Source organism: Setaria italica, chromosome IX (assembly GCF_000263155.2).
Source record: "Setaria italica strain Yugu1 chromosome IX, Setaria_italica_v2.0, whole genome shotgun sequence".
NCBI lineage: Eukaryota > Viridiplantae > Streptophyta > Magnoliopsida > Poales > Poaceae > Setaria > Setaria italica.
In genome coordinates this window covers 53,853,470-53,879,861 of record NC_028458.1, presented here as the reverse complement: position 1 = coordinate 53,879,861, position 26,392 = coordinate 53,853,470, and the positions used below count along the sequence as shown (strand labels likewise).

At 45.8% G+C, this 26,392-nt stretch overlaps 4 protein-coding genes across 10 annotated transcripts; 1 reads left to right on the top strand and 3 right to left on the bottom strand.

Annotated features, from left to right (window-relative positions):
• Positions 1-1,627: 1,627 nt before the first annotated feature.
• Positions 1,628-5,953, bottom strand: LOC101761760 (30S ribosomal protein S10, chloroplastic). 3 transcript variants are annotated; one of them, XM_004985286.4, is made up of 4 exons: positions 5,695-5,953; positions 5,437-5,493; positions 2,702-3,537; positions 2,158-2,245 (listed from the first exon to the last, which is right to left on the bottom strand). In XM_004985286.4, the coding sequence occupies exons 1-3, from the start codon at positions 5,875-5,877 to the stop codon at positions 2,707-2,709; spliced, it is 1,071 nt and encodes a 356-aa protein (XP_004985343.1). In that variant the 5' UTR covers positions 5,878-5,953; the 3' UTR covers positions 2,158-2,245; positions 2,702-2,706. The 3 variants fall into 3 exon arrangements, with proteins under 3 accessions (XP_022678878.1, XP_004985344.1, XP_004985343.1); XM_022823143.1 differs by lacking the exon at positions 2,702-3,537 and having other exon boundaries at positions 1,628-2,296; positions 5,695-5,942; XM_004985287.4 differs by lacking the exon at positions 2,702-3,537 and having other exon boundaries at positions 1,628-2,245; positions 5,695-5,941.
• A 481-nt stretch (positions 5,954-6,434) lies between these two features.
• On the bottom strand, positions 6,435-9,317 carry LOC101761367 (plant-specific TFIIB-related protein 1). The gene is made up of 3 exons (XM_004985285.4): positions 8,586-9,317; positions 7,625-7,783; positions 6,435-7,537 (listed from the first exon to the last, which is right to left on the bottom strand). The coding sequence occupies exons 1-3, from the start codon at positions 9,222-9,224 to the stop codon at positions 6,728-6,730; spliced, it is 1,608 nt and encodes a 535-aa protein (XP_004985342.1). The 5' UTR covers positions 9,225-9,317; the 3' UTR covers positions 6,435-6,727.
• A 332-nt stretch (positions 9,318-9,649) lies between these two features.
• Positions 9,650-13,751, bottom strand: LOC101760549 (dehydrodolichyl diphosphate synthase complex subunit NUS1). 5 transcript variants are annotated; one of them, XM_004985284.3, is made up of 8 exons: positions 13,580-13,751; positions 12,545-12,599; positions 11,620-11,908; positions 11,209-11,276; positions 10,904-11,102; positions 10,677-10,773; positions 10,481-10,563; positions 9,650-10,039 (listed from the first exon to the last, which is right to left on the bottom strand). In XM_004985284.3, the coding sequence occupies exons 2-8, from the start codon at positions 12,563-12,565 to the stop codon at positions 10,032-10,034; spliced, it is 765 nt and encodes a 254-aa protein (XP_004985341.1). In that variant the 5' UTR covers positions 12,566-12,599; positions 13,580-13,751; the 3' UTR covers positions 9,650-10,031. The 5 variants fall into 5 exon arrangements, with proteins under 5 accessions (XP_004985341.1, XP_022678978.1, XP_004985340.1 ...); XM_022823243.1 differs by lacking the exon at positions 13,580-13,751 and adding an exon at positions 13,057-13,134; XM_004985283.3 differs by lacking the exon at positions 13,580-13,751 and adding an exon at positions 12,872-13,018.
• An 8,160-nt stretch (positions 13,752-21,911) lies between these two features.
• Positions 21,912-24,218, top strand: LOC101760137 (putative polyol transporter 1). Its single transcript, XM_004985282.3, has 2 exons — positions 21,912-22,292; positions 22,430-24,218. The coding sequence occupies exons 1-2, from the start codon at positions 22,172-22,174 to the stop codon at positions 23,878-23,880; spliced, it is 1,572 nt and encodes a 523-aa protein (XP_004985339.1). The 5' UTR covers positions 21,912-22,171; the 3' UTR covers positions 23,881-24,218.
• The last annotated feature ends 2,174 nt before the right edge of the window (positions 24,219-26,392 follow it).

The following is a 26,392-nucleotide window of genomic DNA, read 5'->3' as shown; positions in this document are numbered from 1 at the left end:
CGTTGTACCAGCTAGGCAGCTACTACAACACGCACAGTGAGTGAAGTAGCTTAGAGAAGACAATGGAAATCGCAGAGGATGCAGCCTAGCCAGCACTCCAGCAGAGCACATATAGTGTGAACATCATGTTATCCTTTCCTTTTGTGTGCAGTAAAAGGCTACAAGTCTAGCTTCGCCGTCGAAGCACAGATGCACATGGACGACCTTAATCTGTACATGATGGTGATTTTGCGTGGTGTTTCTGATCAGGGATACTCCATTTGACAGGGAGTAGCTCAAAGTTCCTTTTATTGGAACGGATAGAGCTCTAATCCAAGTACGTTACCATTAACATGGCTCACACACGCAATGACGCAAGTGCTTTCGGTGGTTTACTTGTAACGTGTATTAGGGTGCGCACTTGCGGGTGCGAGTGTGACGTGGACGCGCTGTGGTGGTGTGTGCCATCCTTGCAATCGCAAAATCGGAAATGAGAGTACGGCGTCATAGTCACACATAGCAAAGATAGAAGTTTTTTTTCTTTTTAACTTGAGAAGCGCAAGTTGTCCAACTCATGTAGTAAAACTGTGCTATGGTTTTCAAAATGTAACGATCCACAGAAAAAAATGGTGCTATTACGAAATGAGTAAGCTGATGGTGACATTGGGTTATTCTGCACTACTTGAAGATCGAGTAGCGTTTCCAATTTTCAGGGGCTGTTCGGCTGGATTTATAAGTCGATTGAAAAGTTGAAACGGCTGATTTGTTGTGAGAGAAAAATACTGTTCGGTAGCTGATAAGCTGAAGCGAACAGAGCCTCAGTGTCCTGATCAAAGATACCTTTAGCATCTGACTTCTCTAGTGAGCAAGCAGCCAATATTAGGAAAAAGAAGGCCAAAGCACTGAAACATTTAGACAAGATCATATGGGCCCTCCCGAAGGATAGTTTATGGATTTCCTCGCCGGCCAACGCTCACCTCGAGTCTCAGCAATGTCTTGGACTCTTCGGTCGTTTTCGGAGGTAGAAAGAGGATGACTACATGGCACTAGAAACATGGACTATGGATGCTGGGGGCTGCGTACTACGGGCTGCTAAAGACCAACTTTATATCTTCAGTTCCTTTTCTTCAGAAAAAAACAGAGAGTACTGGATCTCGGCTGCACTGCATCCCAGCCCCAGTCAACTGAAAATGGATTTCACTTTAGAATATCGAAGAAGCTTCGTTGTGCCTAGTCTCAATGATGGTTTTAATTTTTTTTTTACTGCAGTTCTGAAAAGTTCGAGCTACAGAAAAACGGTTGTTTTTCTTTGGGTCTGGTTATCATATAATCTAAGTGCTCATTCCAAATTGCAGTAGGAAGTTCGAGCTTTTGTTCACCCAAATTGCATATTATACTTCATTTTTCTCTTTACGCAACACTTCTGATTTTTATTTAGCAATTTGCCTTTTGAACTTCTTGCAAAAAGAACTAGCTGCCTCACAAGAAATATACCTTAGCTTACTTAGGTACATCGCCTACAGAATTGACTTAAAGATAATGAGCTTGAACTCAGGTAAACTCTGAAAGAGAGAAAGAAACTCTTCTTCAGAAGAAAATAGAAAGCTTTGCCCGTCCGTAGAATCATCCAGATTAAGTACAATCAGCATGAACAGAGGAATTTACTTATCCAGATGAAGCAATCGATTTTATACAGGGATGGGAAGCAGAGTATATCAGATGCTGACCGTACATTTACATCACCAGAAACTTCAGTGGATCCAGAACATCGATACAGCTTAATGTAAACCAACTCATTCAATATGCTTCAATGAAAGATAATTCATCTCTCAACATCTCTCCTATTACAGGCTCTATATTTCTCAGTCCCAGACAGCAAAAGGATCAACTAGAAAGGCTGCGGAAAATGAATACCACATTACATCAAACTCTGAGAACTTCAGCTCCAACAGAATCATAGCTTAACCTCAACATCGACACCGGCAGGGAGCTGGAGCTGCATCAATGAGTCAATTGTTTGGGCAGTTGGATACATGATATCAATCAGCCGCTGATGCGTCCGGATCTCAAAATGGAACCGTGAATCCTTGTGCACGTGGGGCGAGTTGAGCACACAGTATACTCTCCGCTTGGTCGGCAGAGGAACAGGACCCATGGTCTTTGCGTTGGTTGTTTTGGCAGCTTCAATTATCTTCTTGCAGGAGTCCTCTATCAAAGGAACCCAGTAGGACCGCAGCTTGATTCTGATCTTCTGCTTGGGTGCCAACTGAGAACAGGTAACATTCAAATTAACTGTTGTTAGTCCTATATGCACCTCCTGCAGGCAAACTGAAGAGTGAAGATACCATATAGAAACACACAGTTGAGTTAGGGTAAGGTTATTACAATATTTAAATATGTTTCCAGTAGGAAATTGAAAGCTTATAAAACATTAACTTCTTGTAAGACGAACGTATACTTATGTTTTCCCACAAAATGCAGTCAACTAATAATGCCATAATTCAGGACACCTTAATGTTATCAAGTTAGTTAAGCTCGATTTGTGAAGGCAAGTGTATGTATATGCCCTGTGTATTATAAAAGGGGGGCAAATATGGTAACATTCTGAAATATAAATGTTTAATAAAACAGTTCTCCACTAAAATTAATCCACTAACAATATTGGCAGAACAAGTATATTGGACCAAAGAAAAAGATAGTGGCTACGTTTGTTTCCACCTACCCTCATCAAGATTTAAGAAATTTCAGTACAATTGCAGCTAATTCAAGCTGATGAGATGCATATCTATGATCAGCTCCTTCAATAACATGCAATTCATGGTTACTTATATGCTTATCAAACTCTAGGGCATCCTCCGATGGCACAACATCGTCCTCAGCGCCATGTACTGTCACCACCCTGCATTTTGGGTCAATAGACGTGCATGCACTCTGCATATCTGTCTTAAGACGGTCCATCAGACTTTCTTTGGTCACACGGTAGATGATTCGTCCTGCTTTGTCTTCCACGTCAATGAAACCATGCTCATTAATCCTTTCCATGTAACCATTTCCAAAACGATCTCCAATTCCACGTTCCAGATTAAACCTTCCAGACAAGTTAATCACTTTAGGTATATCATGATACATGGATGCATAGAGGATAACCACATTTCCTCCCTTACTGTGGCCAGCAATAGCACAGGTGTCACGTTTGTGTTTTTTGAAATGTAGGATCACGTCATGTAAATCGTCCACTTCTTTATAGTAGTTGCCATATTCAAAAGTACCTTCACTTTCTCCATTGCCAGAAAAATCAAAACGAAATATGCTGATCTTTTCTGATGTCAATGCATTAGCGAGACTCAATATAGTTCTACCTTCCTTTGATGACCTAAAGCCATGGCACAACACTACAATGTCCTTAGATCCAGCTTCATGCAAAACACCAAAAAGTTTCTCTCCGTGTCTGTTTCTTATCACTATTTTCTCTTGTGACACATCTAAAGAATCACTAAAAGAGGACAACTGTGCACAAGGCCTCATAACAATTTCTTTTCCAGCAGTTCCATACAACAACTGCACACAAATACGCACCATGGACATGCTTAACAAGCAGATACATGAAGCGATAAAATAAAAATATAATGATAAGGAGTAGCCTCAGTGGCAGATTAAACAGCACTACCTCTGTTCTATTTTACTACTCACAATAGTCATTTTGGACAGACATGATATCCAAAACACACCTTTGTCCATCTTTTCTAATTTAATAAGGGCATAGTTTTTAGTGACAAATCTATCTATACCATTTCCATGTGAGGAAAGTAACTAGCTTTATGCATGTTTTAAAAGGTTGACAATTCACATTGATAGAATCTATTTTACTGCAGGAAGCATGGACCTATGTCAAATTCTGGGTCCAAAAAAAGGTTCCAATGGAGATACGCAAGAGCGCATAGCATAGTTTGTTGATTTTTTTTAACACAACCACACAGCTAGACACTGCTATTATGTTTGTTTATAAAAATACAGCCGTATTTATTACACAAATCACATGCCTATGGCAACTTGCATGCCTATAACATAATATATATAGGTGTATTTACTATACTTTTTTTTTAGAAAAGTTGCATTTGTGTACAACTGTAACAATAGTAGTACATGCATAGATCTTTAATCGACACCTTATGATCTGGTCCCATCAAAACAAATGTGGTATATCTTTCTCTCTTTATCTTCATCAAGGAGAGAATTCCAATCCCCCCCCCCCCCCCACCACCACCCACCCATTTACAAATTGATTAGAGGGGTTCAAATACTAAGTGCAAACTGCAAAGTGTCTTGGATAATAAGTATAATCTATTCATCTATTGTTCACATAAATATAGATCCATGCATCACAAAGCAAGAATAAAAGAACAAATTTACAGCAGAAGCAAACTAACGCAAAAACATAAAAAGAGCAAAGAGAATAAAAGAACTCAAACACCAGATGACAAGAGACAAACCTATTTGCCACTGTTCTGGATCTCTACTTGTTTAGAGCATTAGCAATTGGTCATTTAGACAACTCTTCTTATTTACAACAAACACTTAGTGCCATCATTTTTCGAGTAGGCTCAATAATTCCAAGGAGGAACAGAGCAGTAATGGGCAGAAAACTTTGAAAGTTTCATCCAGCAAGCTTTTGAGAATTAAGTTGAATTGAAAAGCTAAACCGTCATAGACCATTAGATATCCTCATCCCAGTTCAACAAGAATGATTTGAAGGACAGGCTACATGCTCATGAATGATCTATTCAATCAGGTAACTACTCATAACTCGCATCAATGATGCTAAACTGTCTAAGCTGATATGACATATACCAACATACATTCCTGACATCCAAATCACAGTCACATGAGAAATACTCCCTCCGTCCCAAAAAGAATGCAACACTCACTTCCTGAGGAGTCAAACAGTTTCAAGTTTAACCAAATTTATACAAAAATGTACTAACATTCACATCTCCAAATAGATTTAGTATGAAAATATATTACATGATTAATCTATTGATATTTATTTTGTACCATAAATGTTAGTACTATTTTGCATAAATTTGGTAAACTTGAAATTGTTGACTCCTCGGGAAGCGAGAGTTGCATTCTTTTTGGGAAGGAGGAAGTAGTTCACTTTTAAGTGAAACAGCTTAAAAAATGTGCTGACTGTCATATTGTCTGTTAATTTTCTGACACTCTGACCATTGAGTCAGAGAGTTCTTTCAGTCCACTTAAGCCTGAACCATTTCTTAACTCCACTTACCAAATTCTGAGTACACTGTCTTTTCCATTTACTATGATTATACAAACAAAATGCGGTATGCAGTACAGACGAACATATGTTATATGGCAACAACTTCTCAAAATATAATTACGGCAGCCACAATGTTAGAGCTATACATCATAATCCGGAAAATTAATTGTTAGGGAAGGTACCTGCTCTCCATCATCCCCAATCGACGATGGCAACGGAATTCCAGTTCCCTCCCCTTCCTGAAAGCACGAGCATAACAATTTTAGTCACTGAGTAAACAAGCTCCAACGGGTGCGAACTGAATGAACTAATGAGTAATGCAGACATATACTGTACGTCCCATGGCGCATATCTATTGACTGCCTACCACCTAGCAATCCACTGGTTTGGGACTATACGTGCTCGAAAACATTTGCCGATATATCAGCATAGTCACGTACCGGTGGCGCGGGGATGCCGTCGTCGGAGAGGGTCTCTGCGGGCGGAGCGGCGGCGGCGCGGGAGCGGAGGGACGACGCGCGGAGAGAGGAGGGGAAGGATAGAGACGCGGGGCTCGGGTTTGCGGCGCCGCGGTGGAGCAAGAGGAGCGGGAGCGGGGAGGTAGTGGAGGTGGAGACGGCCATGGCGACGGAGGAGGGAAGAGGATGAGGTAGTAGGCGTTTGCCGTGGGTTTTGGAAGGCCTCTGCTTCGCTATCGCACTGTATTATCCGGTTCCAGGGGCAAATTTGCGCTTGAGCCCCTCCAGCTCTGCTAAATTCATACAACCACCGTTTCAGAAAAAAAAAATCATATTATCACTGTAGCTTGAGTGTAAAAGCGGGGTACGTCTGGGTTTTCCTGTTTCAGTTTCAGGAAAAATGCATCTGGTTCTTACAATAGTTATTTCGCTTTTTTAGACAATGTTTTGACCAGCAATTACTCTGTTAATATTTTATTTATGTGATAGAAAATCATAATCATAGGTATACTTATTAGAGTTACGGTTGGACAAAGGATTATCCTAACAAAACAAAATATGCCTTGTAATTCAAAACAGCGGGAGCACGAATTTTATCTCCTGCAGCATTATTTTCTCATCGTGAAATTGGTAATGTACTAAATTTATGCAAATTACTGTGTCGATCAGGTATAAACTTGATCCACTCTTTCTGGCAACACACAGTTGCTTGTTCAGTTACGTTCAGAAAACACTTGCTTGTATAGACTGCCCATATCACCTACCAGTGCTCAAGTGAAAAGGAATTACATTTCATTGCACTGAACATGCTGAATTAAGTCAGCTCAGGCAACAACTAATTCGGAAATATTAGTAAAAAAAATTCAGCACGGAAGCTACAAAGTCTGGAGCGTCATTTCACCGACATATACGATGGCAAGGGAAGCCGAAATTAACTCTACTACAAACAAACATCTATATTTACAATGCACAATACCACTAGTTTCAATTTCGATTAACAAACAGCTGCAGCTATTCACTTCCCTTCCTTATCCCGGCCATCACTACCCTCCCCAGCACTCCTTTTTCCAATCCCCTTTAGAGCAGCTACAAGGTCCAGGCCCAGGTGCTGATCACGAAGCCTAGAATATGGACCAGTTGCAGGCGCCCCCTGCTTAAGCTGCCATGGTAAAGGCTGCCTATTGGGAGATGGAAGCATATTTGATTCATTTAACGATCGATCGCCGAAATTTGGCTTCACTGTGGTATCTGCTCTATCAGAATCCATTGCACATGATACCTCATTAAGGTTGAACCCACGAACACTAGTTTCAGTCTTTTCACGATCAGATTTTGGAGATGTTGAGAAAGGGGCATTTGATGGCCAGAATGCCTTGCTCAACTCATGAGGCTCAAGTTTTGCAGGCGGTCGACCAAGAGCACTGATTTTCTTGTCTTCCTCTTCTTTCACAATGACCATGTGATCGGGCTCTGCAGGCTCAGGGCCTTTTTGCTTAATACTATCGAATATCTTATCCTGATACAGATCCTTGCCGCTTGACGAGCGCCCTGAGTAAATGGTGGTCATTGGGAAAGCTTTCTCTGGTGGCGTGGCCGGTGTATAGTCAGGGGGAAGCAAATCATCCCAGTTCTCCAAGAGTTCTTTGTACACTTTGCGTAGAGTGACCTCTGTAAGGCCCGTTACTTTACAGATCTCAGCCTGAGTTTTGCGCTTGTCTTCGAGCTGACATGCAAGGTATATTGCAGCAGCAGATATACTTATTGGATTCCGCCGTGTGCAGAAGCATTTATTAACAACCACCTCACCGATATGAGCTGCAAGTTCCTGAGGAGTCAACATGTGGATGTTATAAGAAGATACTAATTTTTGGCATTATGCTTAAGGAACAGTTTTTCAGCTAAAATCTGATACCTGAGCAGATTTGTTCAGCTGGAGCAAGCTACAAAACCGAGGCATATGAACAGCAATTGAGTTGCTGTTAAGAGGTTGGCTCAGTTTTAGAGATTCTCCGAGTATTTTGATGTATTTTCCTATCTCTTTCTGAGGAAGATTGCTAGCAGTAGAGATTTCCTGGTCACGGAGTAAACAGGAGATGAATCAGTACTGATTGATAAAAGTAGTGTTAGATGAAAGTGGTACACCAAGTTTCAGATATTCCAAGTATTTTGATGTGTTTCTAATCTATTTCTGCGGAAGATTGCTAGCATAGAGATTTCCTGGCTATGCAGTGAATAGAAGGTGAATCAGCTCTAGTCAACAAATATTGTTTGTGTAACACTATCCAAAGTAGACTTAGCATTTGGTTCAGTCATTTGTCAATGATGAAGTATATTTAATGCCGTTTCAGCTGAATTCAGGTACCCCCAACATGGTTAAAGTTAGATTAGTTTGTATTAGGCCATTAGCTACAATTTCAGGTCACACATGATGTGACCAAGACACCAAGTCAAGCGGTAGCAACTATCAGTTTGATTAGAGAAGAAATGCAAATGCAAATGAACATTCATCAACGTTAATGATCAACCAGAGCATTGAGAAAATGCTTTATTTGATGGCTAAAAGGGGATACAGGATACTGAATACTCAGTACTGAACACTAAATTAGCTTGGTGATTTTGGTCGGTTATTTCAATATGCTAGGATGCAGCATGTCTTTCAGAATTGAAGCTACTAGATGATTTGAACTGACTCACACAACACCCAATTTCCAAGAAATCAAATCTGAGACATTGCAAACTTCCATTTCAGAAACAACAGTATTACCTACACAATCCTAATTGCTTGAGGAAAGCATGCTTATGCATCTATGTATGTCCATATCTGCACTAGAGCATTAGAACAAACAGATGGTGAGCGTGAATCACAAACAAACCTGCAGCGTCCGGGGCTGTTGCGCCTCGCGGATGGCCTGCACGAGCGCGGCGGTCGCGAGCGCCTCGACGCTCCGGTTCCTGAGGCAGGTCGCGGATGAACAATCCTTGAAGAGCTCGAAGGCGTGGTCGGCTATGTCCCGGTCGAGCCTGAGTATGGAGGCGACGTCGACGATCTGGAGGTAGGCGCGGAGGCTGTCGACGGAGACCATGGGGCCGGCGGGGTCCAGGTTGGAGGACGCGGCGGCGGAGTCGACGGCGAGCGCGCGCTCGAGCTCGGCGAGTTGGCCGGAGAAGGCGGAGGCGGAGCGGGCGAGGACGGGGTGGCGCTCGAGGGAGAAGGCCGAGAAGGCGGAGACGAAGCCCGCGGGTAGGAAGGGGTCCTCGTCATCTCCTCCGCCGGGGAAGGCGGAAGGGGCGGGGGCGGGCTCGACGGCGGTGGCGAGGTCGGGGGTGACGAGGGGGAGCGGGTGGAGGGAGGGGAAGAGGGGGAAGAAGGGGTGCGTGTGGAGGTGGCGCTCGAGGACGATGCGGGCGCAGGCTGAGCACTCGGAGACGGCGCGCGAGAGCGGCGGCTGCGTCGTCGCGCACCGCGCCGGCCCCGACGCGCGGCAGTAGGGGCACTGCGCCGCCGGCGACATGGGGGACTGCGACCGGGGGGACGGAGGCACCGCGCAAGTGATGAGAAGACTTCGAGAGGATGGCTTTGCCTTGGAGCTGAGCTGAGTTCACAGTTCAGTCAGACTTCACCCTTAACCCCTTCTCATTCATTATCGTATATCAGATTAACTTTCGTAAAAAAAGTATACTGTCAATTTAATCCTTAGATTGTTTTCCTGTGCTGATCCAGCTAGAGGACCTTGATCTTCTCCTTTTTTTTCTCCATAGAATCAAAGAGAAGTCAACTGCTATGTAAGCACCAGATGAATCCAGGTCCTGTTGCTGCATTGTTATGCTAGAACTTTGGCTCAGCAAACATCAGATTAGAACTTTGGCAGATGGAAATTACAGGGTAAAACAAAAGATAATATAGAAGGACGACAAGAGCAATGAGACTAGATGAAAGTGAGAGATTGCCAATTTGCCATCAGTAGAATTCGTAGCTCGCAGGTCGTAGAAGTCAAATGGAAATCTCACAAAACACTAGTACATGAGTACATGGTGTCGGCAGTTCAGCATACAGATCCAGGGCAGACAGGCAGGAACAAACAATATCAATCTCGATTTAAATTCGCTCGTGTGCTCGAGGGCAGGTTCATTAATCAGTACTGTTGATGCGACTTTTACAAAGGGATCTGATCCCGTATATTCTGTCAGTGACACTTCCGATCTTGTACAAGGGAAATACAAAGTGAGGGTGTGGCGATGAACTTAGTAGTATACTCAGCAGCAGAAAAAAGGTGGAGGGATTAAACTGCTACTGGTCTTCGTTACAACAGTACCAACTCTCATTTACCTGAAATGCACAAAGGTTTAGAGTCAGCCTAGATGAGAAAAATTCGTTTCAAATCAGGCATCAAATGTGCTAGCATGCTCGGGGACACTGGTTTGTACATTTTCTTTGTAACATATCAACACATTAAACATCTGGATACACAATGGTGAAATGTAGGAACTACTGAGTAGTGTTGTCAGCACATAGGCACATGTTACAAAGCAGACCAAACATAACTTGCATGTGCAACCAAGTTAGTGTAACCTATCCTATCAGCAAAAATGATAACAGAGGCAACTCAAGTCAAAACTAGCTCGACTCCCTTTTGAAGCCTTTGTGACATAGAGTCAGGATAAATGTCACAGGCTAAAATGTTTACATTAAAATAAAATTGCAGATAATGGTAATGGTCATGGTTGGTTTTGCTGCAGAACAATTCGAAGTTGAAAAACCCAAGCTTACCATAATTTTGGTATTTCTTCGAAAAGTTATATAAAGCTTTCACAATGGCACCGTATTTCATTGATTTTAGTGGTCCCATATGCCTGCAAAAAGAAAATTTTAGAGATCTCTCAGTTGTCGAAATAAACTATCGATGCTACATAATTTCTCAATCAGAAACCAGAAATATTAATTAATGTGTTGGTGGAAAACTTACATAATTTCAGTATACCGTAATCTCCATGCAGGAAAGCCTAAATGACATCTAGCAGGACCATACATGAGAAGAAGATCAGGTTCTGGTCCACCACAACCTAAGATGAAACCAGAACTTAGATGCTCCTTGTGTTATGATAATATAGTAATCACTAACCAATGATACATAAGTAACATCAAGCAGAGCATGCGTGAAACATGAAAACAAGGAAAGTTTTCCAAGCATACCTACAGCTTTCAGCGCACTGGCCATGTCAGCTTCTGTAAATGTTGGCTCCTTTTTGCCATCTCCATGAGTATCACCATTTAAGTAAGTTGAGCAAAGTAAACTGGCTGCTTTAGCAATACCCTCCTTGCCATCAGAACCAGAAACACACTCTATTACCAAATCTTTGTGGCCAGAGTGTGAAATGCTTGCACTAATACCCTGCATGTTGCCATAAACAGTGATACATATTAACAGTAAAAACAATCAACAAGCCAACTAGCAGAGAATATGCACAAAGTAAGAGAAGCTTAATATTGTAAGTTACCAAATATTCTCCTGCCTTCCCATCTCTTGAACCCTTCATAGCCGGTTCAAATGATTTCTTCAGGACTCCTATGATGCAACATATAATAGTAAGATAATAAATCTTATGTGTGCTAGATAGAGCCCACAGGTCTCGAGAAAAAGAGAGAGAGAGTACATGCATCTATAACTTAAAACATCAGAAGACGATGCCTAAGAGCAACAGGGCAGTTAGTTTTGTTCACTCTACCACTGTCCCAACTCTCAAGTATTGTAATAGCCCAATATTGCTGCTTAAAATCACTTAAGTTCTTATAAAGCATGTTCATTTACACAAAAGAAATTATCATATAGGTAGATTAGCAACCAAGGATGAACTTCAAACTGAAATCACATATCCTAGAAATTCAAATGATGAACTCATTTGTCTTACCCTCAATGTCGTAGAGACATATATACTTCACACCCATAGTTGAGAGCCAGCACAATAGCTGCCTGATCTTCACGGTATTTTTAGCTTCTTTGCTATCCACCACAATAGCCAAGTACTTCAGTCGATCCAGGTGGAGGTACCGATACTTCCGCAACAACCCAGACGAAATAATATAGCATTCTAGATTATAAATCAGAAGAGACCATATATTAAAAAGGCTGATTGCCAAGTGGATGATGCCCCAGATCAGCCCCAAAATGAGCTTGAGAATAATAGATGGTCTAGACATCTGCACACAGAGAAATTACAACTTGTCATGCTCTCTTGTGGAGTGCATAACGTGATCACAGAAATATATCTAAGGAAATATAAAAAATGTTAGTAAGATTTAGATTCTAACTCTCAACGCATTCAGATAATTTGATGTCAACATGCATTTACTGTTCTGGCTTGCATAACAGCAGCTGATAAAATGTACACTTGTCACATTGCATCATTCATATTGCTTGTGCGCCCTAGTGTTAGTTTATAATTTTCAACTCTCGATTGCCAAACAAACACATGATAATGGAGAACATGGCTGAGCCTGAAAGAAATTATTTTTTTGTTAAAAACAAATTGCTCACTCAGTACTATTATAGTATTATGTGCATGGACTTGCAGCAATTAAGCTCAGATAACCACAAAAGCATGATTGATCTGAACACCTAAACTTTCAACAAAGGTTATTGCCTTATTGGGCATGGCAAAGTATGACTCATATAAAGAAATTGCACTATAAAAATCAACGGCCAAGGTTTAAGAACTAGACACTGATCCTCACCAGATCTAAATCTCACCTCAAACCAATCAAATGCTATAAACCAGAGGTAAAAGGTGTAAGAATAGCTGCAAAAGAAGCCAATTCATGAGCATGCATACATACATGTGGAGGAGCCTGATTCATGTAGATGGGGGCCTGACTGGCCACAAATGCCTCCCTGCACAAGAAGCATAAGATCATTATTCTCTCAAGACAAGAGAAAACGGGGGGCAGGGAGAATCATACACCCAACCAGACAAGATATGTGAACAACAAATCCTGGTAAAATACATTGAACCTTTCCCTGCACCCTTTCTACTTGCTTTCTCAACAATGGATTACAGAAACACTTAAGCACAACGAGAAGCTAACAAACAGCACAGGGGAACAGAAGAGAACGGAAGACACTGATGCAAGGGAAAAGGATGGTGAAGGTAGAAGAAATCTAACATGGCTTTGGAATCCATAGCAGTCGCAGCTGCGCTGAGCCGCTGAGAGGGCTGCTGAGGAGGAATAGCAGAGGCACAAAAGACGAGGCGTGCGAAATCAAAATAGAGAAACCTATTTATGGCTGGGGCTGGACTACTGGATTTAGAAAAAAAAACTAAAATCACAGAAATCTCGTGGTTTGGCACCTCATATCACGTCACAGTGTACCACCGGCTGTCCTGTCAAGTGTTGACATCCTTTGTTGCTTTGCAAGTCTAGAGCCTTCAAAGAATTCCTTTCTCCTTTTCGCTTTCTAAGGTTCTCTGCATCTTTTTCCTTCTTCTTTCTAAAATGGCTTAGCCATTAAATGGTAGCCACGACTTGGTAGCAGGTAGAGGTACCTGCGTGCATTTGCAGCTGTGATATGCAGCTCTGCGGAATAAACTACGCACAGGCACTAAACGCGTGGTGCGTTAATATTGAGCATTCAACGGCGAGCTCAATAGTTTATCTGATGCACACCACAGCATCGCTTAAACAAAAAAGATGGCGTATCAGCTAGAGAGGTGGCCGAACCGTGAGAAGAAAATCAAATGCGACACGCGCATTTCCGCAAACACCTGGCATGCAACATGCGCTCACGCGAAGAGGACAGGCATGGCCATAGCCCGCAGCAAAAGGAAGCTTTTCACAGAGAGGGATGGGGAGGGGCGAGTGATTGAGGCAGACCTGCCGCTGCCGGCGAGCGACGCGCGGCTCCACACGCTCCCCCCGGGCCCGGCGGCGTCACGGCCGCATCGCGCCGGGCGCGGAGGCGGAGGCAGCTGCTACGGCGGCGGTACGGCCAGTGGAAGCAAGAAATCGGGGGAGACTTGCTGAAAAATCGCGATCTGCCAAATCAATCACGTGGTTGAAAGCGAGACGAGGCGACCAGATTTTGATATTCCACCGGGTGGGCTATGTATGAATGATGGCGTCGATTCCATTCTTGGCCCATTCTAGCTAGATTGGCGACTTCCTTCCTGACTGATAGGCCTAAGAAAAACGCAACATGGGCTTGGGCTAAATCACGTGTCCAATGGCCCAACCCATCCCCTACACGTCGATGCTAAACCACAAGAACTTGCGAACATCTTGCTAAAAAAAACAAAAACTTGCGAGCAGAGAGATGATTGATTCCGGCGTGATCTTGGTAAGACGGCGACGCAAGATGCGAAGCATGGCGGCAGCACTTTTGCCGCAGAATATGAGAGGAGGGAATCCGATCTGAATTCGGCAATCCGCTAGCTCACTATCCGAGTGTGTGCGTGGTGTCAAATTGAGGCATTGTTGTCAAGCTTTAATTTCTTCATCAGCTCCACAGTGCTCCGGGACACGAGCCGTATATGCTCGTCGTGGTCACGGTTTCATTCGTGTTTGCCTCAGTGTCGTTGGTTTCGCATTTTGGGTGGACCTGGAATCTGTCCCAGTAATGGTATTGAGATATTGTTGGATTAGATATTCCTGCCTCGGATTACAGTATCTTGTGCCCACACCATAAGAGCCTTGTACCTTATTGGATTTTTTTTTCTCCTCCCAAGACAGGTGCACCCTGTTGATGTGGTTCTGCACTTTAAGGTTACCAAGTTGTTTTGCAGTAGCCTTTTCCCTATGAAAAGAGCTGTTTGAATTTAGAGAACATACGCAGCTTCAGATGGAGAAATGGAGAAGGGCGCAACCGGCGCAACTTTATTTGATATCTTGGGCTTGCTTGGTTTGCTGTACGTCAAAATTTTGGCATTCTAAAGTTTTGGTCATTTTGCCAATATCTCTCATTTATCCCACCAAAATTTTAGCAAGTTTTTTTGCTTGCCCTTGGGATGCCAAAATTTTAGCATCAAACCAATCAGGTCCATACTCTCTCGGTACGTCGTTTTGACTTTTCTATGTACATAGGGGATGTTTGGTTTACGTCGGATAGTGCCACGCCAATAGAAGGCTCGCCAAAATATTGGCGGAGGATCCTGTTGTACATACATCTATGGACCCACAGAAGGTTTGGATAGTCCTAAATATAGAGCTGGATACCGAGACACATCTAACATAGAGACTATGACGCAGAACTGCGTAGTCTACGTGGAAAGACAGGAACTAGTCGAGGATCAGGAAAAGTACACGTAATAATACGAGTAGAACTCCTCTAGTCGAATTCGACTATTATTCTTCTAACCAATCGACCTGTAACCCTACCCCCGGCAATATAAAGTGAGGCAGGAACCCCTTCCAAAGCAATTCAATCCAACCAACACACAAGACGTAGGGTATTATGCTATTCAGTGGTCCGAACCTGTCTAAATTGTGTGTCTGCGTTTATTTTCGAGTTCCTGATCTCGGCGAGCCCACTAACGAAAACACTACCTCGGGCACCCCCTCGATAGGTTGTGGGGTTTAAACACCAACAGATCCTGTTGCGTGCACTTCATCCGTAATTGGCGTAGAAAATGAACTGGCAGGTGTCTTCTGGCGTGGGCGCGCCAAACATTGGTCGTCATCCAAATACATAGCTCCCATTCGGTCAACGACCAAAACTTTAGCGGGGCGCACGCAGGCAGCAGTCCAAACGAGCTTATAGATTTTACTATGTATTTAGACATAACTCTATATTGAGATGCATAGTAACATCTATCTGCCTAGAAAATTCAAAACGACCTACATTTTTAGAACGGAGTGAGTACTACTTTAAAAACGTTGTGCATAGTAACATCTATATACCTAAAAAATTCAAAACGACCTACATTTTTAGAACGGGGTGAGTACTACTTTAAAAATGTTGCGCCGGTACATGACTCATGACTGCAATATGAAGATCACGAGTAAGATTTTGGTACGCAGGTCACCCAGTAGGCTTGCAAGTTTCGTCACAGGATATGTTTTCAGTGTCTAACTGTGAAAGAATGAGAGCTAGCTTAAATGCACAATTCTCCAGTAAGGCACTTAGTGGGTGTTTAGATCTCTAGTTCAGACTAAAATTCATGTCACATCGAATATTCGGAGGCTAATTAGGAATAAACATGAGCTAATTATAAAACTAATTACACATATGGAAGTTAATTCACAAGACGAATCTATTAAGTCTAATTAATCCATGATTAGCACATGTTTACTGTAGCATCACATTGTCAAATCATGAACTAATTAGGCTTAATAGATTCGTCTCGCAAATTAATCTTCATCTGTGCAATTGGTTTTGTAATTAATCTATATTTAATACTCCTAATTAGTACCTAAACATTTGATGTGATAGGAATTTTAGAACACCCCTAAACTTAAATGAAAAGTACAGAACCGGATGCAACCCCTTCATGATGGTTTGAAAAAGGCCCTCCCACTGGTGAGGACGACCCATCTCGGCCCTGCACCAGCGGTGAGACGCTGACGAAAGGCACTGAAAGGGTACAAAATTAAAGGCACCTGTAACAGTACACAGATGATCGTCGCATTTCCTAACAGCCTTTACAAGAAGAACGAAATCGGTGGCGGTACGCCCTAGGCCCTAATGGCGCGTGGAAACGACAGATACCTGTAACCTGTTCGTCTGCAGGTCTAACTTCACATGAGATGTATCAAGCTCACCCGCCATTGAATACCCTGAACAGTGAAGACTGCTGCAGGCAAGCGTGATATACACAGCACGCGCTGCGCGACCAACCTTTTTCCTCTTCCCCAGCGGCAGGCAACAGAAGAAGATGAAGACGAAGATGACGACGGGCTGATCTGACGGCGGGCTGGCGCGGGATCGGAGCAAAAAGGCCATTGTGTGCACGCGTGCGCATCCCACGCCCGTACTGAGTTAGGCGCGCGATGATATGATTTGATATATGATATGTGAGACGAGACGAGATGATGTGGAAGCGGCTGTTAGTGCAGGAGCCACTCGGGTTAGCGATCCCTCTCGCCGGGCACTTTTGCCGGCCGGCTCTCCAACCAGATCGAGGGTGATCCGATGATATTACATGAACCCAGGATGGGTATGGGTTGCATCGCATCGCAGCCGGATGATGGGTTCGCGCGATTGGATGGGTGGCTCGGTCCGTTTTGCTCTCTGTTCGGTTAAACCCGCACGCACCGATTGCTTATCCAAACTCTAATCAGCTTTAGGCTTGTTTAATTTTTGTTTAAACGAACCAAGCTTTAGGCTTCTTGGCTTTCCACGGCCGCGTACTAGTAACTTGCTAAGCTCGCGCGTGATCTGATTATGAAATTCCTGATAGCGCTCTTGATCGCTCCGGCATTATTGGTGCGTGGCGCATAATCCTCTTTGATGGACAAGTACTGAAAGCTGCCGGGGCCTTGCGTGTCGAGTTCAGTCTGGCCACGGGGTTCCAGAAGTGGCTGCGAGCTCCCCCTCTTTTCCTCAAGCTTTTGGGCTCGATCATCATGCGTGAATCATGATCCGCATCTCCTAGCAGCCATCGTCTGCTTTCTCTGCACTGCATCCAATCACTGTGCATTGGGGCTCAGAATGATAAAAAAAAGAAAAAAAAAGAATGATCGACATCATCATAGGATAAGATTTTTTCTTAGGAATCATCAGAAGCACGTCCTTCGGATTTTGCTTATCCTGTTACTTTGCTGGGATAATGGCAGCTCTGAAGTCATGGACGCACTGCTACTTTCTTCGTTCTTTTTTGGGCTCAAGAACACAGGAAACACATGCCTGGAGAGAGGAAGCGTGGATCAGCATCAAAGACAGAGCCACGCACACGCCGCCACACCACGCACACATCACAGCAAAAGGACGATCAGAGGGCTGAAAAGGGCACGATCAAAAAGAGCAAACGCGCTAAAGCAAACCGGAACCCTCCTTTTGGCTCGTTTTTGAATTTTGATGCCCTTGCGCCCGTCTTTAAGCCCCGACACAGAATATAGTTGTGCCACCTGGACATCTTTTGATCGCTCAAGAACGGTGATGCTTCCACGGCATCCGGAGGCCAATTGCAACTCGAGTATCCCTGGATCTATCATCCTCATGGCCATTGCTCGAATTGGTACTGTGTGCACGTAGTTGGAGCATAAGCACTTTCTTGTAGCATGCCAAGAATGGCCAGGTGATGCAAGAAACGACCTAGTGCTGTTGATGGTTGAATGAATCGCATCCTTCGCCTCGGACCAAAGCCACATCTACGACCTCTTTCTGGACGTCGGCTAACTTGTCCATTGCTACGCCAATCAGACATCAACACATCGTGATGAAGGCTGCAGGATAAAGTCAGGTAACAGTTGATCCATCAGATCGATTAAAAATCAAACTAGTTCTGATTCGCCTGCCCCCACTGAAAACAAGTTTGCTACTGTTGCGTCCCGGTGTCCTGCCAATCTTTTCTTCGTCCCAGAGAAATGATGTTTACTGTGCTCCTCAAACTAAGAGCGCGTTTGGATCCTTAGCTAAAGTCTAATCCATGTCGCATCAAATTTTAGGAGACTAATTAGGAGAACTAAATATGAGTTAATTATAAAACTAATTGCACATATGAAGGCTAATTCGCGAGACGAATCTATTAAGCCTAATTAATCCATGATTAGCACATATTTACTGTAGCATCACATTGTCAAATCATGGACTAATTAGGCTTAAGATATAATTTTAGCATAGAAATCCATATTCCCATTACTTTATATCATGGTGACACACATCATGCATATAGATCTTAAGTATCATATCGTATATCAATAGTGCAAGATATAGATGATTTAGAATCATATATTGCTGTATATTTTTAATTAAGGTTATTTGATTCAAAACGTAGGGTTACCTCATGTTATTTTTAATAATAGCATATGTAGTTAATATAGATGCAAATTTAAGGGGTTACTTTAAGTTTTTTAAAGTAATAGTGGTAGGCAATTCAGTTGCAAATTAGGGGGTTATTTTAAATATTATTTATAATGGTATAAGTGGGTAATTTTGATGAACATTAGGGGGTTACTTTAGTTTATTTTATATAATGACTGAGGTGGGTAATTTATATATAGATTTAGTGGGTTACTTTAGGCTATTTTCATAATGGTATAGGTGGGTAATTTTTTAGAAAATATAATAGATCCAATGGCTACGATGATTTGAATCTATGATTGATGGTTGGATGTTTTGCTTTTTCTGAGAATTTCTAGAATTTCTCTCTTTTTCTAGAGTGTCCACCTAGGAATCCTAGGTGGCTTCACATAGAGGCTTCAAAAGGAGCCTCCAATTAGTAATAGTAAGATAAGATGGAGGCTAATTCGCGAGATGAATCTATTAAGTCTAATTAATCCATGATTAGCACATATTTAATGTAGCATCACATTATCAAATCATGGACTAATTAGGCTTAATAGATTTGTCTCGCGAATTAGCCCCCATCTATGCAATTAGTTTTTGTAATTAGTCTATGTTTAATACTCCTAATTATTATCTAAATATTTGATGTGACAGGAATTTTAGAAGGGACTAAAGAACCAAACACCCCAAGGTATCCACTGTGGGTGTGGGCTGACACTTTCAGAATCTCACCACTGAATCCAGACTGTTTCACAGGAGTTGGATCATCAGTGCAAGATATTTTGGTCCTGCTTCCTCTACCTCAGCAGAAGAGAGCAGCGCGTGCCTAAATGTCATCCTCGTCGTAGGCCCGGAGGTAGGGCCGATTTCTTGACAAAGTAACTACCAATGCTATGCATGATGGCAACCTAATCCCGGCAGAGTGGCATCTTCAGATACCAAAGTTTTATTGATAGAAGCAGTAACCGCGTAAAAGGATTGCTTCAGAACTGCACCCTCAGATTAAAAAGAAAGAAAATACTACAATGTGGGTGGAGTAACGTGCTGTTAAAGTTGAACCACAAGATAGTAAATTTTAAACATCATTGGATCATCGATTTTCTTCCAATCTGCTACCTTGGAAAAAGCTGACGCCGATAGTGAACTCGGAGGCAACGTGTTCGGGAGCAACTGGCGCGAGCTGCCCCTAGTGGCAGGCCCGACGTAAGTGTCAGATTTTTACGTCGTGGTCGCTCTTTATTTCCCGTGTCCGAGGCGAGGTAGGTACGAGCTCAACGGGCTCTCGCGGCCTCGCCTCTCGAGCCCTGACGCAACAGAATAACCGGTGTGGCTAGTCTGAAACTCTGAATTCAGAGGCAAGATTCTGACGGGATCCCCTGCGAGTAGTCAAATAGCCGGCGCAGCTACCTCACCGGCGTGGAGCCGTCCGGACGCGATCTCCGGCGAGAGATGGATCGCCGTGAAAAGAACCGGGAGCAATTAAAAGCGGTGGAGTAAGCGCCAAGCGTCAGTAATGGCGAAAATGGACAAGGGCGTGAGATGAACCCGGGCACGGCAGGCGAGAGCCGCGTCTGTCGCTGCCCTGGGGCGGGCGGCGGCGCTGTCGCGACGTCGCGTCGCTCTCGCTCGGCACGGCGAGTCCACAGTGCCCAGATGCGGAGAGCGCTCGGCGCTGCGCTTTCATGGACCACCACTCCCGTATGCTCCATTTGCGTTGGAGCCTCTCCTCCGGTTTTCTCGCGGGGCTTGGCCGCCTCCGACCACACAGGCACTTGTCGATGCCAGTTACCTTGATTAACTTGCACTCAACAAGGTAACTAACAAGATGTGCTGGCAGTTCCCAGCAAAGAGGAAGAGCAGTGTGTGCAACATCGTTTTGGCTTGTCGATCGCCGAATGGCGATGAACAGCGGACCAGAATAAAGAAGCTTCGTCTGCCTGCCATGGCCATATAGCCCATAGGCCATAGCCATAGATGTGCACCGCACCACTATCTAAAGGCTTCTGCGTGCTGCGATCTTTCAAGGCTGGACCGCTGGATTGCCGGAAGCTTTGCCTTAGTTCGTGGCTACGAAACGGTCAGGGTGTGGCATTGCCGGGAGTCACGAGCGAGCTCAACGCGTACACAACTTGATCAGGCTGTTTCTGAAGATCCTGATCACTGTATGGACACAATAAAAGCGCGAGGATTACGCTTGGGCGTACGAGTTCGAGATAGACCGGTTGATGTCGTAGCACATATAGAAACTGGTGGTAGCTGTGTAACTAGCAGAGAGGCGGGCTAGGGTAGCTAGGGCGGGTGCGTTCTGATGTCAAAATCGACGTGACGACGAGTAGAAAATCGGCTCCACGAGTCCCCATCACAACTCTCGAACAATAAGCACTTGAGAGTCCGTGGAGTCCCGGTCACATGGAAAATCGATCTGCTATATGTCGTAGCAACCTGTGCTTGATTACCCCGGAACAGAGGTAACCGAAGGTGGCGTCGTTTTACCATCTCGGGTGAAACATGGGATGATGGGAGCGAGTTCGTGGTGGCGAATAACCTCGGGAACCGGGCGTGGGCGGCGCGCAAGAGGTGTGCTGTCTGTATCGACGAGCCGGGAAACGGGACAGCGACGAGGTGGGTGGTGGCACGGCACGCGATCGTGGCGCCCTGGTGCCGGAGGATGCAAGGGTGACGGCGCTTGACGCAGTGGATCATCGGAGAGCAACGAGCGAGCGCGAGCTCGCCGTTCCACCGGGCGCGGAGGTTTCTCATGGAGGCGTCCATGAGATTAGGCACCTGATTAACACCGGGCCCAGCGTGACAGTAAAATGTGTGCAGCCCCGTACCGTACGGTTGATACTCGGCACGGATTAACTACTAGGATGTATACCAGGCGTGTTAGCAGTTGAACTATGTACAGTACTAGGATCTGATTGCCTGCTAGTAATAAATACTCATCTCTTTCAGAAACCTGTCTGCTAATCGAACACTTGGAGCTTTCTTCCGCCATTCTCTGGTGTTCCGCACCACTGACGGTTGACTGGGTCGTCGCCGTGACATGGCGCGACCCGTCACTGGCTTTGTGGGACCGTACGCTGTGGGTATAAGTACAACGGCTATCGTGTATCCGAAGAGAACAGAGAACAGTGCAGCCACAGACCGTCTGTACTCTTGTAGAACGTGATCTGCCTCGACACTGAAAGGCCACTGATTGCCATCCACTCCTCTTCTTTTATACATCAGTCGCGGATGCTCCCTATATAACAGGGCCAAGGACTAGGCAGCCAGGCACCACACACAAGGACCACTCCCGCACCCCCCTCCTGTCCTGCACCTCACGCGGCTGGTACTAGGCAAGAGCTCAGCGAGGAGTGAGAGGGCACGGTGCTCCGGCATTCGCTGGTACAACAATAATCGAGCGCGAGACAGGAGAGGAGGAGGACAGAGCCCGGCACACAGGACAACCCCGGTAGAGAGAACTAGTGCCAAACTGACACACAACACGCTTCCGGTAGATCTACACCGACGCTTTGGCCATGAGCACGGACGCCGACGCCGTCCCGGCCGCCGTGGCGCCGGCGAAGCGCGCGCCCATCAACAAGTACGCCTTCGCCTCCGCCCTGCTCGCCTCCATGAACTCCGTCCTCCTCGGCTATGGTGCGTGCGTTCTAGCCCAGTACGAACAGAGAGCGTGCATTTCCCACCTCGCACGTTCATGCACAGCACGTATCTTGTTTACACCAGCTGTTAGATGATGCATGCTAACAACGTTCTCTAACGGTCTCACCCAACAGACATCTCGGTGATGAGCGGCGCGCAGCTGTTCATGAAGGAGGACCTCAAGATCACGGACACGCAGATAGAGATCCTCGCCGGCGTCATCAACATCTACTCGCTCTTCGGCTCGCTCGCCGCCGGCTTCACCTCCGACTGGCTCGGCCGGCGCTACACCATGGTGCTGGCGGCCGCAATCTTCTTCACGGGCGCGCTTCTCATGGGCCTGGCCCCGGACTACGCGCTCCTCATGGTCGGCCGCTTCGTGGCCGGCATCGGCGTCGGCTTCGCGCTCATGATCGCCCCCGTCTACACCGCCGAGGTCGCGCCCACCTCCGCCCGCGGCTTCCTCACATCCTTCCCGGAGGTGTTCAACAACTTCGGCATCCTCCTCGGCTACGTCTCCAACTTCGCCTTCGCGCGCCTTCCTGTCCACCTCAGCTGGCGCGCCATGTTCCTCGTCGGCGCCGTGCCGCCGGTCTTCCTCGGCGTCGCCGTCCTCGCCATGCCGGAGTCGCCCCGGTGGCTCGTCATGCGGGGCCGTATCGACGACGCTCGCCGCGTCCTGCAGAAGACCTCCGACTCGCCCGCCGAGGCCGAGGAGCGGCTGCTCGACATCAAGAAGGTGGTCGGGATCCCCGAGGGCGTGTCCGACGCCGACGACGTCGCCGCCATCGTCCGCGCCAACAACAAGGGCTCCCGCGGCGACGGGGTGTGGAAGGAGCTCCTCATCAACCCGTCACGCCCCGTGCGGCGCATGCTCATGGCCGGGCTCGGGCTCATGTTCATCCAGCAGGCCACCGGCGTGGACTGCGTGGTGTTGTACAGCCCGCGGGTGTTCGAGCGGGCGGGCATCAAGTCCAAGACCAACTCGCTGGGCGCGTCCATGGCGGTCGGCGCGTGCAAGACCTTCTTCATCCCGATCTCGACGCTGCTCCTCGACCGCATCGGCCGGCGGCCGCTCCTCCTCGCCAGCGGCGGCGGGATGGCCATCTTCCTGTTCACGCTGGCCACGTCCCTGCACATGATGGACCGGCGGCCGGAGGGGGAGGCGGCGGCGCTGGGCGCGGTGAGCATCGCGGCGATGCTGTCATTCGTGGCGTCGTTCGCGTCCGGGCTGGGCCCCGTCGCGTGGGTGTACTGCTCCGAGATCTACCCGCTGCGGCTGCGCGCGCAGGCCGCCGCCATCGGCACGGGGCTCAACCGGATCATGAGCGGGGCCACCACCATGTCCTTCCTCTCCCTCTCCAACGCCATCACCATCGCGGGGAGCTTCTACCTCTACGCCTGCATCATGGCGGCGGGGTGGGTGTTCATGTACTTCTTCCTGCCGGAGACGATGGGCAAGAGCCTGGAGGACACTGCGAAGCTCTTCGGCAAGGACGCCGACGACGATGACGGTGTTGTCGTGGCCGCCGGCCGCCACGAGAGCAAGAAGTCATCCACTGAGCTCAGTGCTCAGCAGCACTGAGTAAAGTGCCATCCATGCACAACGTGTCCGTACACACATGTCATCCAGAGTGTGGACGAAGCTGTTCCGTAAAGCTTCGATGATACTGTACTACTGTATATTTTTTTTCTTTGGTGTGGTGAATCTTTTAGAATCCCTGCGCGCTTGTTTAATTAGATCTGTAGATTTTTGTTGACCTCGTGCCGTCGTGCGCGCGCACGTAGGGTCAGTTGCATCTGGCGGGCAGAGAAAAATATCACCTGATATTCCACGTGTAAAAACAGCTGCTTTGTGCGGAATTTGACGACCAGCGTACCTACTCTGCTGAACATACGCGTAAAAATGTCTTGCTCCATTTATTTCTCATTGGTTGAAGCAAAACGTCTTTCGTTTGTTTTTATTCTTTTTTTTAAAATATATATTCTTTGCAGTTATTCGTAGATTTTGGACAAACTTGGCTTTCCAATCCAACAACTTGTTTCTGCGAAATCTTTTGCACATCGCAACAGATATTTATGTTGTGGCACCGTGTCTCTCAGACGCGATGGCTCTCTTCGTCCCTTCGAAATTATTGTACTTGCACTGCAGTGTACCCTGCCTATATGCCCTGAATCCAGACAGAGCATGTGTGCGTGCGTCCTGGCTTCGTACGCGAAAAGCCTCGACAACGAACCATAGCAGTACGTGATCATCAGTACTCACAGGTACGCATCTCCATCAGTTCCAGCGACGTCAATTGTCAATTATAAACAGCTATATTTAGTTGCCCAATTTTGGAGTGCCAAGATCACTGTGCTAGCACTGTAGCACATTGTAGCGTTTCGTTTGTATTTGTGAATTATTGTCCAAACATTAACTAATTAGGCTCAAATCGTCTCGCAAAGTACAATAAAACTGTGCAATTAATTTTTAATTTCGTCTACATTTAGTACTCCATGCATGTACCGCAAGTTTGATGTGATGGGAATCTTTTTTCTTGCATAGTGCCAAAGTTGAGATTTGGAGGTGAACTAAACAAGGCCTCAGCGCAAAATGTCCCTATTCAACCTCTCTAATCACGCCGATCTCCGACGCCATGCTGAGGTTACGCCTCACCTAATCTGTTCGCGGCGAGATGGCTGCCAGGAGCAGCTTCCCGGAGACACAATTATGACTTAGCTGGAGCAGACGGCGTGTATCCGTGCCGTGCTCTGTGTGGGCCGTGGAGACGATGCCTGGGCCGCGCCGTCTGGGGGAAGAAAGCCCACGACCCCTCCTGGAGGCGTCCACCGTGAGCTGGGCCCATCGTCAGCTTCTCTGTCTGATTCCAATTTCTCCCTCGTGTGCGCCTTCGGTTCCGTCCGAGTCGGCGGCGCAGTCCAGAGGCGGTTGGGGTTCCAGGGCTATATAAGACGGAAGGAAATTATCTGCGGCGGCACCGCCGCACCGTGCCTGCGTGCAACACCGCCCTGGATTCGAACACGTGTCCCGCTGCCCAATCCGCAGAGCAGGCTCGCCCGTCGTTTTTGTCGAGCCGAACAGTCCGCATGAGGAGAGCCTGCTGACGAGCCGAAAAGACGGGCTAACGAGCCACCTCTTTTCTGTGCCCGCATGAGGAGAGCTGCTGCCTGGGCAATCGGAGATCCACACGCCGTCCCGCAGGTTTCGCAGAGATCCACACGCCGTCCCGTCCTGGACGCCGTGGAGGGCTGCTGTCCCGTCCCATACGCGTTGCGGCGCACTGGGCTGCTGTCTTCCGTGACTCTTTTACTGTTGATATGATCTCAACTCAAAGGAGTGAATGTATGAATAATGTTTTCAAGAAAAAGTTTCGAAGAAAACTCTGCCTTTCTGAGCTTATAGAAGAATGCGAGAAATGTGCCGCTGGACTCCGTGACAACGAGTTGGATGCGGACTATAAATCACGATCCACTAACCCAATTCTTTATATGCCGTATTTAGCAATGTTGAAGACTACAGCTCAATCATATACACGGAAGCTTTATTCAGATTTTGAGGAGCAATTTAAAGAGCATTTTTCTTTCTCATGCAAACTATTACAATCTGAGGGGACAATTAGCACCTATAAGTTACGCCTACCAAATTTCAAGATGAAGCAATAATTATCTTTAATTCTAAGGATATGATCATATCATGTTCCTGCAGAAAGTATGAATGCATTGGTATGCTTCATAGTATATATTGCTCAAATTCGTGTACCTATATTACAGGTATTTTATGCAAGCATGCTATCCGAGTATTTACTATCAATGAGGTTTTTATCTTGCCATCTCAGTATATACTAAATAGATGAACAAAGTATGCAAAAAGAGAGTTTTATTGTGAGAAGAGACAAATAATTGAAAATGAAACTTCAAAAGCACAAGCAACACGTATAGCTCGAAAGGCGACATCTATTGCATTGAAGTGCTCAATTTCAAAAGAGCTTCTTCATGACTTGGAGAGAAAAATTGATCAATTGGACTTGGAAGCAGATACTACACTGAGCGAAAGACTTGGAAAATCTTGTGGAGTTTCCCAAAGTTGTAATGAA

Excerpts from the sequence above, each read along its gene's own strand:
- LOC101760549 (XM_012848749.3), bottom strand. The coding sequence starts at position 12,714 with ATGTATTTTACCAGGATTTGTTGTTCACATATCTTGTCTGGTTGGGT. Across the intron at positions 11,909-12,544 it reads TGAATCAGGCTCCTCCACAT|ATGTCTAGACCATCTATTAT; the intron begins GTATGTATGCAT and ends CTCTGTGTGCAG. Across the intron at positions 10,774-10,903 it reads CAGTGCGCTGAAAGCTGTAG|GTTGTGGTGGACCAGAACCT; the intron begins GTATGCTTGGAA and ends GTTTCATCTTAG.
- LOC101760137 (XM_004985282.3), top strand. The coding sequence starts at position 22,172 with ATGAGCACGGACGCCGACGCCGTCCCGGCCGCCGTGGCGCCGGCGAAG. Across the intron at positions 22,293-22,429 it reads CTCCGTCCTCCTCGGCTATG|ACATCTCGGTGATGAGCGGC; the intron begins GTGCGTGCGTTC and ends CTCACCCAACAG.
- LOC101761367 (XM_004985285.4), bottom strand. The coding sequence starts at position 9,224 with ATGTCGCCGGCGGCGCAGTGCCCCTACTGCCGCGCGTCGGGGCCGGCG. Across the intron at positions 7,784-8,585 it reads AACAGCCCCGGACGCTGCAG|GAAATCTCTACTGCTAGCAA; the intron begins GTTTGTTTGTGA and ends CTCCGTGACCAG. Across the intron at positions 7,538-7,624 it reads AGCTGAACAAATCTGCTCAG|GAACTTGCAGCTCATATCGG; the intron begins GTATCAGATTTT and ends TTGACTCCTCAG.
- LOC101761760 (XM_004985286.4), bottom strand. The coding sequence starts at position 5,877 with ATGGCCGTCTCCACCTCCACTACCTCCCCGCTCCCGCTCCTCTTGCTC. Across the intron at positions 5,494-5,694 it reads ACGGCATCCCCGCGCCACCG|GAAGGGGAGGGAACTGGAAT; the intron begins GTACGTGACTAT and ends TCGTGCTTTCAG. Across the intron at positions 3,538-5,436 it reads TTGGGGATGATGGAGAGCAG|TTGTTGTATGGAACTGCTGG; the intron begins GTACCTTCCCTA and ends ATTTGTGTGCAG.